Source organism: Pelodiscus sinensis, chromosome 5 (genome assembly GCF_052426305.1).
Source record: "Pelodiscus sinensis isolate ZL-2025 chromosome 5, ASM5242630v1, whole genome shotgun sequence".
NCBI classification, from domain to species: domain Eukaryota; kingdom Metazoa; phylum Chordata; order Testudines; family Trionychidae; genus Pelodiscus; species Pelodiscus sinensis.
The window spans coordinates 28,879,706-28,898,885 of NC_143056.1; the positions used below are offsets into that span (position 1 = coordinate 28,879,706).

Genomic DNA, 19,180 nt, shown 5'->3' on the forward strand with positions numbered 1-19,180 from the left:
GTAAAAATTGTACCTGGATGTGGTCCTCTGTCTTAAGTATACACATAGAAAAAGTAAGCTGTTACTTGGTACCATTATTTCTATTTTTCTATCTTTATCTTCTTTGTAACCATTTTTAAAATCTATATTTTGCTAGCAGTTAAAAAATAAAACAATAGCCATTGCAACCATATAATTTATAAGCTTCCTCAATAAGCCTGTAACTGTTTAAGTTTTAACCTAACTCCTTCAGTTGCTGTAACAAAACCAGGCACAATTTAAAAAAACTTCAGCTGGTCTTAAGGAACAACTATAGGAAGCCCTAACCGTCGGCTAACAATTGGCCACTATTGGATGACAGCATACTGGGCTAGATAGATCAGTTGTCTGACTCAGTACGGCTGTGCTTATGTTTTTATGTTAATGTGCCAAATGTTCGATTACAAGATGTTGAATTGAAAACCTTATGAGACATCTGGAGTTTTAAAGTGGTTTTCACTGCTTTGTACATAAAAGAATAGGATATAAATAAAGATGCATATGAAATAGTCTTTTTCTATTGTGCTCAAGTGGCAACATGTAGAAGGGGCTATTTGAGTTAAGATGATGAAAAGTCCTTGAATAGGGTTGTGTGAAGTTTGATGGAATTTTCCTCTCATATCTCATGCATTTAATTTATGGTGTTTTCTCTGAATTTATTCTTTTGCTGTATACTTATGTCTCTCTTGATGGGTAAATGTCACTATGTATGTATGTGTTCCCTTTGAGGCTCTATAACTTGAAAGATTGCTTTTCTTTTTTCCTACATTTCCACTCACTGTCCTGTATTATCATTTCCATGAAAAATCATGATGTGTTTTTATAAATAAACACTCCCACTATGTAAATGTATACTTTAAACCTGCTGGTAAATAATTCAAAATATTATAGCAATCTGGATTAAAATGATTATTAAAATGTCCTTCTTACCTCAATCAGTCAAATGTATAAAAGGCCTATGCAGAGATAAAAGTAGAGAGATCAAAATACACTAAGGGAGGGAAGGGAAATTCCATCCGCATTCATTCAGTTATGGGAATGGGCATTTTGGCATCCAGTTGTGAGGGATTGTGGGTCTCAGATTGAGGACCTAGACAAGCCCTAGGCCACAATCACCACCAAGGTACCACCACAGGTACTTGCAGAGACTGTAAGCTGGTGGACCCTAACTGCCATAGATACCACCCATGATTCTCCTAATTGGAGAAGATGTCTATCCCCTGTGATTGGCTTGGACTTCCTATTTAAGCCAAAGGAGGCACAGTAAGTTGTCCAATCAATTAGGTGAATCTCTGGCTAGCTGCTTGTGATGGGGCGCTACTACCCCGCACTCCAACCTCCCCTCCCCCGCGCCGCTCAGGTCCTGTACAGGGTGCGGCAAGCAGGGGCGAGTGCGTGTGCAGCGTGCTCTCGCACCGCCAACCAGCTGTGCAGGGCGGCACGCATGTATGATGGGCACTACGGCCCCATACCTTAAAAACCCCCCGCGTCGGCTAGGGACGGGGACAAGGGTGGCAAGTCAGGGTGAGCACAGGCGTGGCGTACAAGAGGGCCGCCAAACAGCTGTTTGGGGGTGGTGTCCGGAGAAGGAGTGTAAGAGGGCGGAGAGAGCATGACGTGGGGAAAATGGGACATGGCCTGGAGAGTATGAAAGAGGGAGGTACCCACTGGGGAGGGGCAGGACGCCGAGCCAGGACACGGGTAATTTGGAAAGGGAGACGGGGAACCTAAGGGGGTGGAGGGATGGAGGTGGTGGGGAAGTTAAGAGAGTCAGGTAAAGCGAGAGGAAGCAGCTCAGGGCAGGGTGTTCGCAGGTAGCCCGCAGGCTGGCGTGTTTCAGCGGGAAGCCCTGCCAGCCGGACCGGACCGCACTAGGTCCAAGTCCTTAGGGCTCTGGGCTGGGGTCTGTGAGTGAGGGCGGGCCCAGACCCCCCTCTCCCTACTGCTACGAGGTGATGTTAATGGGACATGTCTCATCCAGGTGTGAACTATCCCAAGACAAGGTTTAAAAGCTAAGATTAGCTAGACACAACACGGGTTGGACTTTGGGACTCGTGGGACGGGTGACGGTTATGGTGTATAAATAAAGGCTCAGGGTGATACACTCGTACACTGCTATATTGGATCCTGCCTTTTAACCTTCTCTCTGATCTGTGCCCCATCCCATCCATTGACTCTGGCTCTGACCCTCGGCTTGATTCCAGACTCTGACAATGCTAATGATTCAGATGGGATGAATAGATCAAGGCAATTATTGAGAGATACCTCGTGTTCTCTAGTCCTGGCACTTGGCAGAGGCTTAGCCATGCTGGCCAATAGACATTCCTGAACCCAGCCTCCATGAACTTATCTAACTCTTTTGCGAACCCAGTTTTATGTTTTTGGCCTTTACAACATCCCTTTTGCAACAAATTCCAAAAATTGACTTTGCATTGCATGAAGAAGTAATTATTTTTGTTTTCAACCTGTTGTCTATTAATTTCATTGAGTGACCATGGGTTCCTGTGTTATGTAAAGGTGTAAACAATATTGCTCATTCACTTTCTCCACACTATCTATGATTTTATAGACCTCTATCATATCCCCCTTAGTTATCTCTTTTCCAAAATGAACAGTCCTACTCTTTTTGTCTCTTTCCTCAATATGGAAGCTTTTCCAAACCTTTAGTAACATTTCTTGCCCTTCTCTCTAGCTTTTCCAATTCTAATATATCTTTTGTGGTTACCAGAACTGCACACAGTATTGGAGGAGAGGAATGACCTATTGATTTATGTCATGGCAACTTTGCCACCTCATTATTTTACCCCTCTGTCTAGATCATTTATGACTAACTTGACCAGCACAGGTCCCAGTATAGATCCTTGGCGGACCTTGCTATTTACCTCTCACCATTCTGAAAACAAACTATTTATTCTTACCTTTATTTCTTGCCTTTTAACCGGCAGATGATCCATGAGAGTACCTTTGTTTGAAAGCCTTTGATGTGGCAAAGGCTTGCTGAAAGTCCAAGTGCACTGGATCCCCCTTGATCACATGTTTGTTGACCTCCTCAAGCAATTCTACACGATTGGTGAGACAAGATAGCCTCTTACAAAAGAAGTTAGGCTCATCCACTTGCAATTGCCAGGATTGTCTCTGGAGCCTCTTTGAAAAGACAATTGACCTTATATTAGCTATCCTTCATTCATATGGAACAGAATGTGGGCAAGTGGTTAGCTACATATCATAGTAACTCTTGGATGAATAACATCTGGTGCTGGCAACTTTTCACTGTTTATTTTAGGATGCACTTTCCTCCACAGAAACTGCAGTCCTACTATAAAGATATCCCTTTATTCGGGTTTCCTAGTCTTCTGAGTCCTCCCCACACTCTGACATTGCTCCTTAAGGCCCCAATCCAGAAAAGCATTTGAGCACATGTTTAGCTTTAAACACATGCTCATTTTCTCCGCTGGCTCCAATCTGACTGTACCTCAGCTCAAAGCTAGACACATGGTTCAGGGTTTTGTTGGAGTGAAGCCTTAAACTTACAATCTTCTCTTCCACAACAGAGGGCCTGCTGCTGACTCCTGACTCTCCAAGTAGCTCTCAGTCAGGGAGTAAAAGAATTCAGCCACCCAGTTGGCACATTTGGGCCAGAGAGGACCAGCAAGACTACTTACTCTGCTCCTCATCCTGTTTAGCCTTTGCTACTTTCCCCACAGGTAGCTCCCCAGACCAAGAAAGAGACAACGTGGAGCCTGGAGTGGGAGCAAAGATGGAACAAGTGTGAAGAAACAATAGTCGGTCATGTTGGCGGGAGGAGATCCATATACATTGGAAATACCTCCTGTATGAATATGGGAATATGTGCTAACACAGGGCATGAGTCTCTCCTTAACACCTTGTGCAGTCATCAGCATGTATATAAGGTGAATGTAAGACACCATTAACTCAAAATGGTAGCACCGTGTCCAGGAGCCAATGACTCCACTGTGAAGTAATGACAGGTAAATGCTGACTACTGAAAGGCAAACAACACACAACATTTGTGATTAACTTGGTTTTCTCATCCTTATCAGTAACCAGCCTGCAAATAACTCGAGAACTGGACTCCATCATAAGCAGACAGTGCTCTGCCAGTCCTGAATGGAAAAGATGGTGTTGGCACTAAAAAGGAGATCACAAAAATAAACCAGCAGGCCTATTGTTTTAATTAAACTGTGATCATTTTGTAAGTTAAAATCATTTCATAAGACTGCTGGCATTCTGGATTTTGCCCCATCAAGCCTGATTCTGTTCTTGATTCTTAAGTGAGATTATAAAAGAACTAGAACATAGCTGACCATTATATTTGCCAGCCAATGTGCTAATCATTTTTATTCACTATAGCAAGCACAGTGGAATTTGCTAGCCACTATAACAGCCTAAAATCACTACAATCCTAAAGGAAATATTTTTATTTATTTTGAGGAAGAAATTCTCAGCTACTTCCGGTGTCAATGAAAATGTAGATAATTAGTAATAAGTGGTTAATTTTATTTGTAGTTCATGCATAGGGTAAAAACTACAAGTTTTCTGGGATGGAACCAATCTCAATTTACACTATTAAGAAGAGAGCTGCCTTCAGGATTTAACTACTTGAGGTTTGCCATTAGGCCCCAACCAATACTATACACATGTAGTTTTACTTGCTTGAAACCAATGGGATTATTGAAATGAATAAAGTTATTCATGCATATAAAAGTAGTTGCAAGAGTGGAGCTTTATCATTTGTTGTCACTGTGGCATCCCCAGAAATAAGGTGGATTCCTATGACCAAGGTGCACAAACCCACAGAGCATGCAAACACAGCAAAATTAGATAACTCTCTAAAACTAACATCATCACTGTTTGCTCAGTGCAATCATTAAAGCACTAACCCTTGGTTGACTTGGTTAATCATTACTAGATGACATTTTGCTTTAATAATGCTTTTCAGCAGTATAAATAGCAAAGCAAAATACAGCACAATCCTGGCAAACACACAGTATCCTTGGAATCTGTTGTAAGTAATCATTTTACCACTGGACTTCAAATGTGTATTACCAGTGTTATATGCAATTTATTTTATGCCATTTGATTCACATGGTGGTGCCTTTTGTTCTGTTTGGTACAGTGAAATCTGTCTTGAGTAACCATTCCAGGGAGCAATAATCATGGTGATATTTAAAATGCAGTGAATTCTTTAGCTGATCAGAGCACTGCAAAAGCACTAATTGACTAATTTAACAATGTGTGGGTAAGTAGTTATATGGCGACATTAATTTAATAGAGACTTAACACAAAAATATCCCATTTAGGCTGTGCTACTTTATGAATGAAATCCTGACTGCACTGGAGTCAGGGGAAAACTGCCATTGATTTTAATAAGGACAGAAAGTAACACCGTGTCTTGGGGTATCACTCACGATTTTATTGCAAGTTTTATAATATTTGGTATGTTTCTTAAAGTCCAGGCTCCAGGAGTTAGATGAGGGTACGAGCTTAGGGTTAAGGGAGGTTAACTTAGATATTAGGAAACCCTTTTTTTTAACTCTAAGGAATAAGCTTCCAGGAAGGTTGTGGAATCCCCATCATTGCAGTTTTTAAGAACAGTTTGGACAAAACTGTTCACACATACAGAATGAGAAGCGACTGTCTAGCAAGGAGTATGGCAGAAAGGGACGTAGGGGTTATAGTGGACCACAAGCTGAATATGAGTCAGCAGTGTGATGCTGTTGCAAAAAAAGCAAACATGATTGTGGGATGCATTAACAGGTGTGTTGTGAGCAAGACACGAGAAGTCATTCTTCTGCTCTACTATGCGCTGGTTAGGCCTCAATTGGAGTATTGTGTCCAGTTCTGGGCACCGCATTTCAAGAAAGATGTAGAGAAATGGAAGAGGGTCCAGAGAAAAGCAACAAGAATTATTAGAGGTCTAGAGAACATGACCTATGAAGGAAGGCTAAAAGAATTGGGTTTGTTTAGTTTAGAAAAGAGAAGATCGAGGAGGGAAATGATAGCAGTTTTCAGATATCTAAAAGGGTTTCATAAGGAGGAGGGAGAAAACTTGTTCATCTTGGCCTCTGAGGATAGAACAAGAAGTAATGGGCTTAAACTGCAGTAAGGGAGGTTTAGGTTGGACATTAGGAAAAAGTTCCTAACTGTCAGGTTAGTCAAACACTGGAATAAATTGCCCAGGGAGGTTGTAGAATCTCCATCTCTGGAGATATTTAAAAGTAGATTAGATAAATGTCTATCAGGATGGTCTAGACAGTATTTTGTCCTGCCATGAGGGCAGGAGACTGGACTCAATGATCTCTGGAGGTCCTTTCCAGTCCTAGTATTCTATGATTCTATGAAACACCTGTCAGGGATGGGTGGTCTAGAATTATTTGGTTCTGCCTCAGAGAAGAGGTTTATTGATCTTTCTAGGACCCTTCTGGCCCTACAGGGGGAATCTGAGATTTTTAAGTAAATCTTTCTTAAGTAAATCTCTAGCTCTCATGATTGCAAAGGAAACCTTGAAAGTGTGACCCCCCCTTAAAAAGTAAAAGGAGTTCGGTGGCACTTTAAAGACTAACAAATGTATTAGGGCATATGCTTTTGTGAGGTACAACTCAATATCATATGAAAGCTTACGCCCTAATACATTTGTTAAGCTTTAAAATGCCAACAGAGTCCTTGTTGTTTTTGCTGAAACAGACTAATATGCCCCCCCCCCCCCCGATCCCACTGTGTACTATAAAGGGTCAAAGCCCAGAAAGTAAATAAAAAGAACCAAAAATGTTTGTTTGGGGTTTTTAAACTCGCATGATTGTTATATCACCCCATTTCATTATTTTTGAGGGCCTGGCTTGTGATTTTTTAATACCTAAGGCTGACAACGCTGAAAGAACCAGGTCCAAATTATATTTGATTCTGACTATGAATTGAAAATTGCAATGCAACATGATGAACTATGAAAATTAACCAGTCAGACACAAAAACAACCAAAGCGAGAAAAAAAACTATTATAATTTTGTAGTGAAATATGAACACTAGCAATACAGAAAAATGGAATTCATATTGAAAGTAAAGCTGTAATTGAAACATCCTGTCTGAGCTACTAAAATAACTTTCTGAGCTAGGACAGTTAAACTAAATATGTATCTCAAATTCCAAGTACATATAAATTGGCTAATAAATCTGCCCATATACAATTCCAATAATATTGTATATTAGGCATTAAAAGAGATGAGAGCAAAGAATGGAGGGGGCTTTGACGTGAAATTAAATATTCATGGATTTTGATAATACTTAGATAAATTATGAGTAGAGCTGAGCAAACAGTTCACAATTAATAATTTATCCAAATGAATGCAAAGCATAGACTTGCAGTGAATCTGTGAGCAAATTAAGCTGAGGTTCATGATATATGAGAGTTGATTTCTTGTCAAATGGTTTTATTCATATTGTTTGGCAACCATTTGCTCCCAATATTCAAATTAGAAGCTTTGTAAAGCTAGTCAAATAAAACAGGAAGTATTGTTTTTGTGTCCTGACTGGATGAAAACTCGAGAATATCCATTTAAAATAATACGTGTGTAAATTTAAAACTTGATTTCTATGAACACTTGCAGATGTTCTACTTTTCTGAAATATTTACAAACAGAAGTCAACTTTTCACAAACATTCATGATTTAAAAGGATCAAATATTTACAGAACGACAATAAAAAGATGCAAACACAAATTAAGTATATTCATCTGAAAAGTAGAGTGACTATTCACTGAAAGTATTTTGTAATAATATTTGCTCTATTCTACTGCAGTATTTTTCTATTTGTGGAATGTAACATCACACTTTCTAGAGTGGTGTTTCTACTTAGCTATCTCACTGTTACACAGAGTGTAAGAGTTTTTTTGGAAATGCAGCATCTTGTAAACCTAACACTAATTAGAGTATTTAAAGGCAGGGAGGGATCATGGAGGAATCAGTTCATAGGCAATAAGAACCAGTCCAAACATGTCCCCTTAACTTATATTCCATTTTGGATAGTGATTCCTGCCTGCCTAATTCTTCCCCTTTTCTTGATGAAGGAGATGTCTGGATCTCCTAACTCAGTGGCCTCCTATTTTGAAAAACCTTAGAGCCTTAGTGTCAAAAATAGTCTCCAGCACTGTAGTATTTTGGGTCACAAGATGTGCCATACTTTAGACAGGCATGTGTCCATACGAGTAAAGTTTCATCCATTGCATATTTTCCCCGCTCTATCCTTTGGCCTCAATTAAATACACAATATCTTCAGTGACCTATCCTTGCTTCTTCAGCATTAACACTGGATGGTTGTGGGGATGAGGGAGCATTCAGGAGAATTGTGGCGAGCTAAATTCATCATTAAGAACAGAATTGGGCCATACAAAAACTTAAATCAGTGACAAGATTATCACAGGATCGCTTATTACATGGGGATGAGACACTAATTTTCATAATTAAGTTTAATTATTTATACTTACTAACCCATTTGTTTTTTCCACACACAGTAGTTCCACTGGAAGATGAAGCCTGTCCTCTATCTGTGTTTGTTACTTGCTGGGCTTCATACTGTTGCCCATTGTGATCACCTGCCTGACCACCACAATGGACATGGTGACCATAAAGATACAGATCATGAAGAAAGCCATAAGAATCATGCAAGCAAACTATCTCCCTGCAATGCTGATTTTGCATTTAGAATCTTCAAGCAGATTGCCTCAGATGCACCAGGGAAGAATGTTTTCCTCTCTCCTATCAGCATCTCTACTGCCTTTGCAATGCTGGCCCTTAGTGCTAAATCAGCCACCCTGACTCAAATTCTGGAAGGACTTGCTTTTAATCTGACAGAGCTTCAGGAGCAGGAGATACATGATAGTTTCCATCATCTCATCCACATGCTAAATCATCCTGACCGTGAGCTCCAACTCGACATGGGGAATGCCCTATTTCTGAAAGAAAAACTGAAACCACTAGAGAAGTTCCTTGCTGATGTCAAAAACCTGTATGAAGCAGAAGCTTTTACTGTCAACTTCAAGAATACTGCAGAGGCTCAGAAACAGATCAATGATTATGTAGAGAAGAAAACACATGGAAAAATTGTTGAATTAGTCAAGGATCTTGATCCAGAGACTGCAATGATTTTAGTTAGCTACATCTTCTTTAAAGGTAAGTAGACATATACATTACAGACAGATGTCTGTTTAATATAGAAGCTTCAGATGGCTAAGTATATTTGGTCTTAGAACCTAACAGAATAAAACTATAGGGCTGTGTCTAGACTGGCCAGTTTTTCCGGAAAATCAGACGCTTTTCTGGAAAAACTTGCCAGCTGTCTACACTGGCCGCTTGAATTTCCGCAAGAACACTGACTTCCTACTATCTGAAATCAGTGCTTTTTGCGGAAATACTATGCTGCTCCCGTTCGGGCAAAAGTCCCTTTTGCACAAAACTTTTGCGCAAAAGGGCCAGTGTAGACAGCTGAGATTTGTTTTCCACAAAAAAGCCCCAATCACGAAAATGGCGATCGGGGCTTTTTTGTGGAAAAGCACATCTAGATTGGCCACGGATACTTTTCCACAAAAAGTGCTTTTGCAGAAAAGCGTCCATGCCAATCTAGACGCTCTGTTCCGAAAATGCTTTTAATGGAAAAGTTTTCTGTTAAAAGCATTTCCGGAAAATCATGCCAGTCTAGACGTCGTCTAGTTCTTTTGTTATCATTTATGGGTAAATGTCCAGATTGTTAATCTTGTACACTGACCTCACCTGATAGTTCTCAAATCAGTCCATTATGATTTCAAAGAAGTGTTCAAGTAGAAAGAAATGGGTGGAAAATCAAATGTCCACCTTCCTGTTCACTTAGTGGCAAAAAGCAGATACAGGATCACTCCTCTATGAGAGGAACACCCCCTTCTCACCCAAGGCATGCAGCAAACCTGCATCATCATTGAATTTTGGGGCAAAAGGAGGTCTATATCATTCCCTTACAGGTACTTCTTTCATCTGCAGCTAGAGTTTTGTGTGGAGAGTGAATGTTACACCCCTTGCTTCTCCCCATTTTTGCTTGTAAACATTAAGGGATGAGTGAACTACCTGATCTTTCTTAACCATCTTTTCCACAGGTTGCTTGATTCCAAGGTAGCCAGTCTACTGCAGACCAATATTTTTCAGACGTGCTTCATGACTTATTAGTATGACCATCAATGCTGCCACAATATGGCATTGTAGAATGAAACTAGTCAGTATAAGCAGATTAAAGCAAGTTTTAATGCCCACTATGGTCCTGATCCAAAACCCACTAAAGTCAATAGGAGTCTTTCCATTGAAATGAATGGGGTTTGAATCAGGACCTCGGACTACAACACAGGTAAAGTGGGCTTCATCTATAGAGTTGCACGTACCTTACAGTGAAACTACATGTGCTCTCCGGAATAGAATGTGAGTCTGTAGCATCTGAATGACCAGCAGCCATCACTCTCCAGCTGCCCAGCTCTGAAGGCAGCACACTGCCAATAGTATTGCAAAAGTACAGGTAGCAGCACTGAAACCCTTCAACCATAGTTTTGCAACCCAACTACTTTAGGGGTCAGGACCCCTTCAATTACAACACTATGAAATTTCAGATTTAAATAGTTGTGATCATGAAAATCACAACTTTTAAAATCCTACGACCATAAAATTGACCAAAATGGACTGACTGTGAATTAGATAAGGCCCTAGGCATTGTAAAGCTTATTGTAATTCTTAATGTTTCTGGGGTGCTCCACACTGGTTAGATATTTCTGTAGCCTAAAAATAAAGGCATGTTGCAAAACAAATAATCCATTATACATAAAAATGAGCTTTTGAATGCAGAAACACATAACCTGACATGGTTCACCAGCACTACAAGTGTAATTCCTCTTTTCCAAAATATTCAACTGCATTCTCTTTCTTTCTGTTAGGCAAGTGGGAGAAACCTTTTCAGCCAGAGCACACTACAGAAAGAGACTTCTTTGTAGATGAGAAAACAACTGTTAAAGTTCCTATGATGCACAGAATGGGCATGTTTGACTTCCATTTTGATGCAGAACTATCTTGCACAGTGGTCCAACTTCATTACAATGGAAGTGCTACAGCATTTTTTATTATGCCTGAAAAAGGAAAAATGAAGCAGGTAGAAGATATTCTGCAGAAAGAAACTGTGTCCAAATGGTCACGCTCAGTCTGGCGAAGGTAATCTTTCGGTAATCACGTGGCATTTCAAAATATTATGGAGTCATCCATTCAAATATGTGGGAATGGCACATCAGGCATGCTGTTTTACTTTGAAAAGTTAAACACTGAAAATAGCACCTGGGGATTCCATGTTTGTCATCCCTCAGTGACTTTAAATCAAACCTGCTCAGTTGAATCTTTTTTTTTTTTTTCATTGCCAATCCTGCAAACTCACCCTGAGCTTTCAGAGTCAAGCTGGATTCTTTTTTTGGCTCAGGCATCCCTATCTATAAAGATCCTGTAATTGGAATATATTTAATTATTCTTCCAGTGATACATGGTTTGGAAAAGAATCCAGCTATCTCACCCAGAGCTGCAGGGCAAGTCAGGCATAAAAAGTAGTAAAAGTGTGTTTGAATCATTCATGTGCTCAATTTGGTTGAAGACGAAGACACGAGTTCTTCAGTCACTTTTCAAGATAGGAAAGCATTTTGAAATATCTTGACAAATTGCCAGCAGTATTAACACTTTTCATAGGCCAGAATCACAACTACCAGGGAATTTAAGCACATGATTAAACACTCCGGCTACGTCTACACTGGCCCCTTTTCCGAAAGGGGCATGCTAATTTTCAACTTCAGAATAGGGAAATCCGCAGGGGATTTAAATATCCCCCGCGGGATTTAAATAAAGATGTCCGCCGCTTTTTTCCGGCTTGGGGAAAAGCCGGAAAAAAGCGTCTAGACTGGCCCGATCCTTCGGAATAAAGCCCTATCAGGAGGATCTCTTATTCCTACTTCAAAGGAGGAATAAGAGATCCTCCTGAATAGGGCTTTATTCCGGAGGATCGGGCCAGTCTAGACGCTTTTTTCTGGCTTTTCCCCAAGCCGGAAAAAAGCGGCGGACATCTTTATTTAAATGCCGCGGGGGATATTTAAATCCCCCGCGGATTTCTCTATTCTGAAGTTGAAAATTAGCATGCCCCTTTCGGAAAAGGGGCCAGTGTAGACGTAGCCTCCAAGAATTTCATTCTCTGAAACAAGAAAACTATGACAAACTCTTTAACCTAGTGTATGTCTACACAGCAGAATTTTTCCAGAAAAACGTGTTTTTCCAGAAAAACTACACTCACATCCACACTGCAATTACATTATTTCGACAGAAAGTCAAAAGAACGCAAGGGTTTTTCTGACAGTGCTAAACTTATTTCTATGAGAAAGAAGCCTTTTTCCAAAAGAGCTCTTTCGGAAAAAGACGTGTGTGAACAGGGAAAAGGGTTTTATTTCAAAAGAAGAGGATTCCAGGAAAAAGCACAGGTGCCCTGGTGGCCACTGTCAATAGTAATCACAAATTAAATGTGAGATAGCACCCAATCAATGTGGACACTATCTTTTGAAAAAGCAGATCTCTTTTTCGATGCGCTTTTGCTGTGTGGATTCTCTCTTTCAAAAGTTTTTGCCGGAAGATCTCTTCCAGAAAAGCTTCTTCTGAAAGAAGCCTGCAGTCTAAACATAGCCCTAGAAGACAAGGGGTGATGGCACACTCAAAATGTATTACTTATTCATTTTTTAAATCTGAAGAATACTACAAGTGCTTGTCATAGACATTTACGAGGATCATTCAATTACATGATCAGAGTTATGGTAATTAGCGGATTTCCTGATTTTCTAGGGTTTTATTTTTCAAACTATAGTTGTCTGATGAAGTTCTGCTAGCTCCCACAACTGGTCTCAACATCAGTTACAGTGTTCCGCTGCTGCAATTTGTTGGGGAGAAAAGAAATTCTAGCACCATTACAGAAGCTGTATAAATCAAATCATGACTTTCTCTACAGCAGCCTTTAATTCTCATTTAACAAAGAGTTTTGTTAACTAAAATAACTGCAGTTTTGTAAAGCATTTGGTGCAGCATCTAACAAAATCTTACTAGATAAATTAGCTTGCATCAGTTTGGATATGGGCATGGGTTAAAGCAGTGTAATCAAATGTGCAGCTGAAAAGCAAAATGGACCTGATCTAAGCCCACTGAAATTAATTGGGATCTCCCAATATATGACAGAGGGCTTTGGATCAGGTTCAAAGTCATGTTGAGCCAGGAGTCCACTGAGGCAGAGATCTGTGTTAATCTTGGTCATATTTAACCAGCAGATTTACAAACCAGATTGGTTTTCTGGTGCTGTTTTGCTAGATGATACTAAATGGGGATGTGCTGCAGAGTCATTGAGGACACTGAAATATAAAGCATCACAAAGGATTTAGAGATATTGGGCAATAAATTGGATAGCAGCTGGTAATGAGACTCTTAAAAATAGTTAATATAATTCTCAGCTGCAAACTCTGGAGCTAAATTAATCGTTGATTTAAGTCCAGTGAAGAGCAAAAAAACGTGAAAGACCATGTGAACTAATAGACCAGTTCTAGGCTTGGCCCAATATCACCAAAGTCAGGTGCATTACATGAGAGATGAGTTAGGCCCATTATCTGCATTGCCATTTGAAAGCATTGGAAATCAGAGGGACAGTTAGTATGTACACAAAGGAACATGCCTACTCCCCGAGGTTTTTCTGTACATCACAGAAGCTAAATAACTTGTACACTGTACTCTGACCTAACTGAAGTATTTTAGACTAACAAAACATGTAAATGGTATCATGAGCTTGCATGGGCACAGCCCACTTCTTCAGATGACCAGAGTTATGAGTAGGGGATCTGAAAACTCGAAATAAATAGGAGATGGGAAAGGCAGGGGGGAGGGGAAGAGAATAATGCTCTGTCTCCCACCCTCCTTCCTGTTTTTTCTTTAAGTATCTGGAGAATGGGTGCTAAACTTAAGCAGATAAAGATCAAAGTCAATAGATAGATTGCTAAAACAGGAAGGATACCACTCAGACAGTTGTTAGCACCCTCATTGATAGAGTCCCCACCAACCTAAATCAAGCCTAAATCAAGAATCTTGTGTTTCTTCTTCTAACAGCTCAGTAAACCTGTACATCCCAAAATTTTCAATCTCTGCTACCTATGACTTAAAGAACCATCTCATCAACATGGGCATTACTGATGTGTTCACTGACCAAGCCGATCTATCTGGCATAACAGGAGAGCGTGAGCTGAAGGTGTCAAGAGTAAGTGTGCAAATTCAGGGGTTCTCTTTTCCTTTTAAAAAAGACACATTAAAATGTACCTTGCATAGCACAGTGTCACTATGTCAGATCACCAGTCACAATGGGACAGTTTAATTCCTGGGCTTAACTTTGTTAGGTCAGGAGGTTTACACAACGGATGAATTTGGCCTGATGTCAACCTGGATTTCAGATTATCCCTTTGCTCTGAAAAGCTACATCTACTCTACAGTGGGGATTGATGCTCTGAGACTGATCCATTAGCAGTTGATTTAACGGGTCTAGTGAAGACCTGCCAAATGGATCTCAGATCACTCTCCAGTCGACCCTGTTACTCTACCCCGGACAAGAAGAGCAAGGGAAGTCGATGTGAGAGTTTCTCCTATTGTCCCCCTCAGGTGTAAACCCTGCAATCATGGTGTAACTCAACCTACAGTACATTGACTCCAGTTACATAATTCACATAGCTGGATTTGCATACCTTAGGTTGACTTTCTGTCGTTGTGCAGACATAGGATAAGGTGTCTTTTCTTCAACAGTCCTGTAACCCTTTTTGAACCAGTCTTAAGACACCTCTGCTCCAGGACATATGTGAGTTCCTCTCCAGCAAAATGAGAGGGTGAACTGGCAGCCTGATTCTCAACAGAAGCTGCCAAAGATATTTGGAAGATACTGTCCAGCCTCCTGCTTCAGGAAAGCAGGAGTGGAGTGCAGGCTGGTCACCCCACTGAGTCTGGAGGAAGTACATGTTGGGGGTAAGAAACGGAAGGGCATTCCATGCCTTCTCCCACCTCCCCACAAGAAGGCAAATCAATGTAGAGATATCATGAAAGAGCGGGGCAGAGAAGGAAGAAAAGAAGACAGGGTTCAGAGATATGTTTCAGATAAGTATCTATGTTTCTGGACTGATTTCTGGCGTTATAACTGGATGTCATTTATAGTGGCTACTTAGATATATTTGCCCAAATCCCTTCAGTTGTTTCCTTTCCCCCAGGCATAAAGAGAGTAATAAAAGCAATTCAGAGGCTTCTCCTATATTTATTAGTCTTAGAGGGCATAAGAAGTAATTAAGTCTTGCAGGAGCCTTGTGCTGGTCCTCTGCACACAGGTGAATTTCAGCCCCAATCCCTCACAAGCCAGTTCTCCATCTCTTCCAGAGATCTTGGAGATCTGGGAGTGAGGCTATTTTTTGTAGACTGAAACAAAATCTTTTTCATGAGTGGAGGGTCATACACATCCATCATGTCCAGTTTGGGGCACCACAGTCTAAAAAAGATGCAGACAAATAGGAGTCCCAAGGAAAGCAGCTACAATGCCCCCAGGCCCATCCTTCTGCCTGAGGCCCTGCTCCTTCTGGGGGGCATAGAGCCATCCCCCCTGCCTTGCCCAGGGGTGTGGTGAGTCTGTCAGCCTCACTAGATTCTCAGAGATGTGGTAATTAGAAGAATAGGAAAACTTCCTCTTTCTGCAGTTTCCATTCAGTCCTGTCCAGCTGCCTGCTCCTCCCCAATAGACTTTCTAAACAGCTCTGAAAGCCATCAGATTCACCTTTACTTGTAAGTTAGTGTTCTCTGTTCAGAATCACAGAGTGTGCTTTATCTCCCACAGGTTGTGCATAAGGCCGTGCTGAACGTTGACGAAAGAGGCACAGAGGCAGCGGCAGCTACTGCCATTGAAATAATGCCGATGTCTATGCCTCAAACCATTGAATACAACTGTCCTTTCCTAATGCTGATTTTTGAAAAAACTACCAACAGCACACTCTTCATCGGAAAAATAAATAACCCTCTCGAACATTAAGTGCTATCAATTCAGATGGCTATTACTAAATAAAGAAGCTTTGCAACCTGAAGTATTCCTTGCTTTCTTAGTGGATATTTTCTCTCAGCATCAAAACCACTAGCAACTGATGCTGAAAAAGATAAATCGGGCTTAAGCAGCATGGTTATCTGATGTGGGCAGGAAAAGTGTTTTTTAATTAGAGCAGCAAGGAACAAAATTCTGATAGCTGAGAATAAAGAGATTTTTGTAAGATTTCTAGATTTCTCAGCACACAGCCATGGTGATTTGCATCACAATAGAAGCCTCTTGTTTAAATTTTGGCTGTCAGCTAATGTGCTTGGGATAAAATGATGAACCATTTTGTGTGTCTATCATAGCTGGAGATGTAGCACTATTCTGGGAAATGAAGGGAGCTGGTGAATGGGGAAGGAAGGAGAGGAGAGAAAGCAAGATAGGAGGCTAGCATTTTACGTTATCATTGGGAATGGGTAAACTTATTTTAAGCGTAGATAAGAAACTTTTCCCTCCAATCTCAAGCCTGGGCTCATTAATAGAATTGAGCAGGCACCAAGTCTTTCATATAGTCTGAAATGTGCAGCTTCATGAGAAACTTCAAGTACTAATAATACACCATGAAAAAGGTTGTTCTCACAAAATATTCAACCAAGTGTTGTACATTCAGCAAGCCTGGATAGATTGGGTGGGTATTTGAACTTCAACTCTGTTAAAGGTGCACCCATCTCATGAGTCAGTGTGGAGAAATAGCTGGATGAGCATGTGATATGTTTTCGCTAGTAATTATGCAAGCACTGGGGAATCTTCATCGCCCATTGACAGACTCCTTTTAAAGGAGTTGAGGAATGAATATACACAATGGGCCAGATCCTCATAACCAGATATGCAATGCCAGATTCCAGCCTAGTTCCAACTTACAACTAATGCAGATTTAGTGCTGAGTTGCCTAGTACCTCCAAAGGACTGCTCAGGCAACCAAATATTGGACAGGTGTAGCAGCCACACACTCACTCCCTTCCTCCCACCATAAACGTGGCAACTGGGTGGTCTCAGAGAGGGTAGAGTAGGAATCGTGCTGGTAATTCCACCCCCTGAGGAATCACCCCAGACTGGAGGACCTCCCATTTTGCAAGAGAGTCTCAGTAAAGGCAAGGATGTAAAGCGCATGAATAGTTAGAGGAGGGAAGCAGGAAAATTACCTCAAGTTGGAGCACAGATTCACATATTCCTGGGCCTGAAAGAACCGTTGTGATTGAGTCTAGTCTTCTGTATTATTCAGGCCATAGAATGATTCCTAACGCAGATCTTTTAGGGGAAAGAAAGTGATGTAGAATCTACCACAACCCTTGGTAATTGTCCCAATGGTTAATGGCTCTAATTGTTAAAAATGTGACTTATGTACAGGCTGAAGTTGTCTAGTGTCAACTCTTCTAGCCATTAGACCACATTATAGCTTTCTCTGTTAAATCGGAGAGCCTGTTATATTTGTTCCATATATAGATATTTATAGACCAGGCCTGGGCAAAAAATGGCCCGCAGGCCAGATCCGGCCCACCAAGCCACTGGATCCAGCTCACAGAGGCAGTGGGGAACCCTGCAGCCCTGCGTGCCGGGCAGAAACATGGCTGCAGGGCTCTGTTTCTGTTTTGAAACTGGAGGGTAGGGAGGAAGTTTTAGGAGCCGCCTTGCCCACAGCACATTCCCATTGGTCAGTTTCTGGCAGAAAGCAGCCAATGGGAACTGCTTGTTAGAATAACAGGCAGCTAAGAAGAGTCATGCCCCCTCTCCTGGGCTCAGTTATTCATGAAGCACATGGCCTGGCAAGCAGGCTGGCTGGGAAACATTTTAAGCTCAGCAGGCAGGCAGGCTAGTTTGGCAGCTGACAAGTAAGTCTCTTGGTCACAGCCTGCTTCTGGCACCCCCGCCCTTTCCTGCCCCAATTCTCTGCTCCCCCCCCACTCAACATACCCAAACCCTCTGTCCCCCTGTTACACTCATACCCGCTCCCAGATCTGGCACCCCAATCTCCTGCCCCAGATCACAATCCCTCCTACTTTAGGTCACATCCCAAACCCCTGCACTCCAGTCCCCTGTCCTAGGTCACAACCGCCTGCTTCATCCCAACTCCCTCCCAGACTCCAGTCTCCCTCTGGCACCCCAATCCCTTATCCCAACCTCCCTTCTACACCCAACCTCCATTCCAGATCCCACATCTCCATTAATATCATGGAAGAGTGCAGCCCTTGACCATTTTCCAAAATCTTGTAGTAGCCCCCCATCAAAAATTATTGCCAACCCTTGTTATAGACTGTACTCAACTCACCACCTAACCTTCTCTTTGTTCTGCTGATTCGAGTAAGTGCATTGAGTCTATCAGGCCTGTTTTCTAATTTCTTAAACATTCTTCAAAAGCGGCGAGGTGTCCTATGGCACCTTATAGACTAACTGAAGTGTTGGAGCATAAGCTTTCGTGGGCAAAGACCCACTTCGTCAGATGCATCTGACGAAGTGAGTCTTTGCCCACAAAAGCTTATGCTCCAACACTTCAGTTAGTCTATAAGGTGCCACAGGACTCCTCGCCGCTTTTGCAGACTCAGACTAACACGGCTACCCCTCTGATACTTAAACATTCTTGTGGCTCTTCTCTGAACCCTCTTCAACTTATCAAGGTCCCTCTTGTACTGTGGGCACCGGAACCAGACACAGTATTCCAGCAGCATTTGTACCCATGCCAAATTTAGAGGCAAAATAACCTCTCTGTTGCTGCTTAAGAGTCCTTTATTTATGGATGTAAAAAAGAGTAAAAACACTGCCTCCACTTTCACAGTTCAAAGGAACAGGAAAATGTGTTTGTATACTGAGGCAATTTAGACTTCATGAAACTCTTCAGCTTTAAGCTCCCAAGAGGAAAGCTAACTGAGAAACAGCTGTTCAATGTCACTTTTCTAGGTTGACAGTTTCCCTAGCTATAGATGTGTATCCTGTGAATAAACAAAATGTATGAACATTTCTAACTAGTATTTCTGCCAGCAACACC

General features: G+C 41.4%; 1 protein-coding gene across 1 annotated transcript; it reads left to right on the top strand.

The window, feature by feature from the left end:
- Nucleotides 1-4,929: 4,929 nt before the first annotated feature.
- LOC102455909 (alpha-1-antiproteinase-like) lies at nucleotides 4,930-16,198 on the top strand. The gene is made up of 5 exons (XM_006133682.5): nucleotides 4,930-5,044; nucleotides 8,543-9,200; nucleotides 10,976-11,246; nucleotides 14,202-14,349; nucleotides 15,955-16,198. The coding sequence occupies exons 2-5, from the start codon at nucleotides 8,558-8,560 to the stop codon at nucleotides 16,144-16,146; spliced, it is 1,254 nt and encodes a 417-aa protein (XP_006133744.3). The 5' UTR covers nucleotides 4,930-5,044; nucleotides 8,543-8,557; the 3' UTR covers nucleotides 16,147-16,198.
- The last annotated feature ends 2,982 nt before the right edge of the window (nucleotides 16,199-19,180 follow it).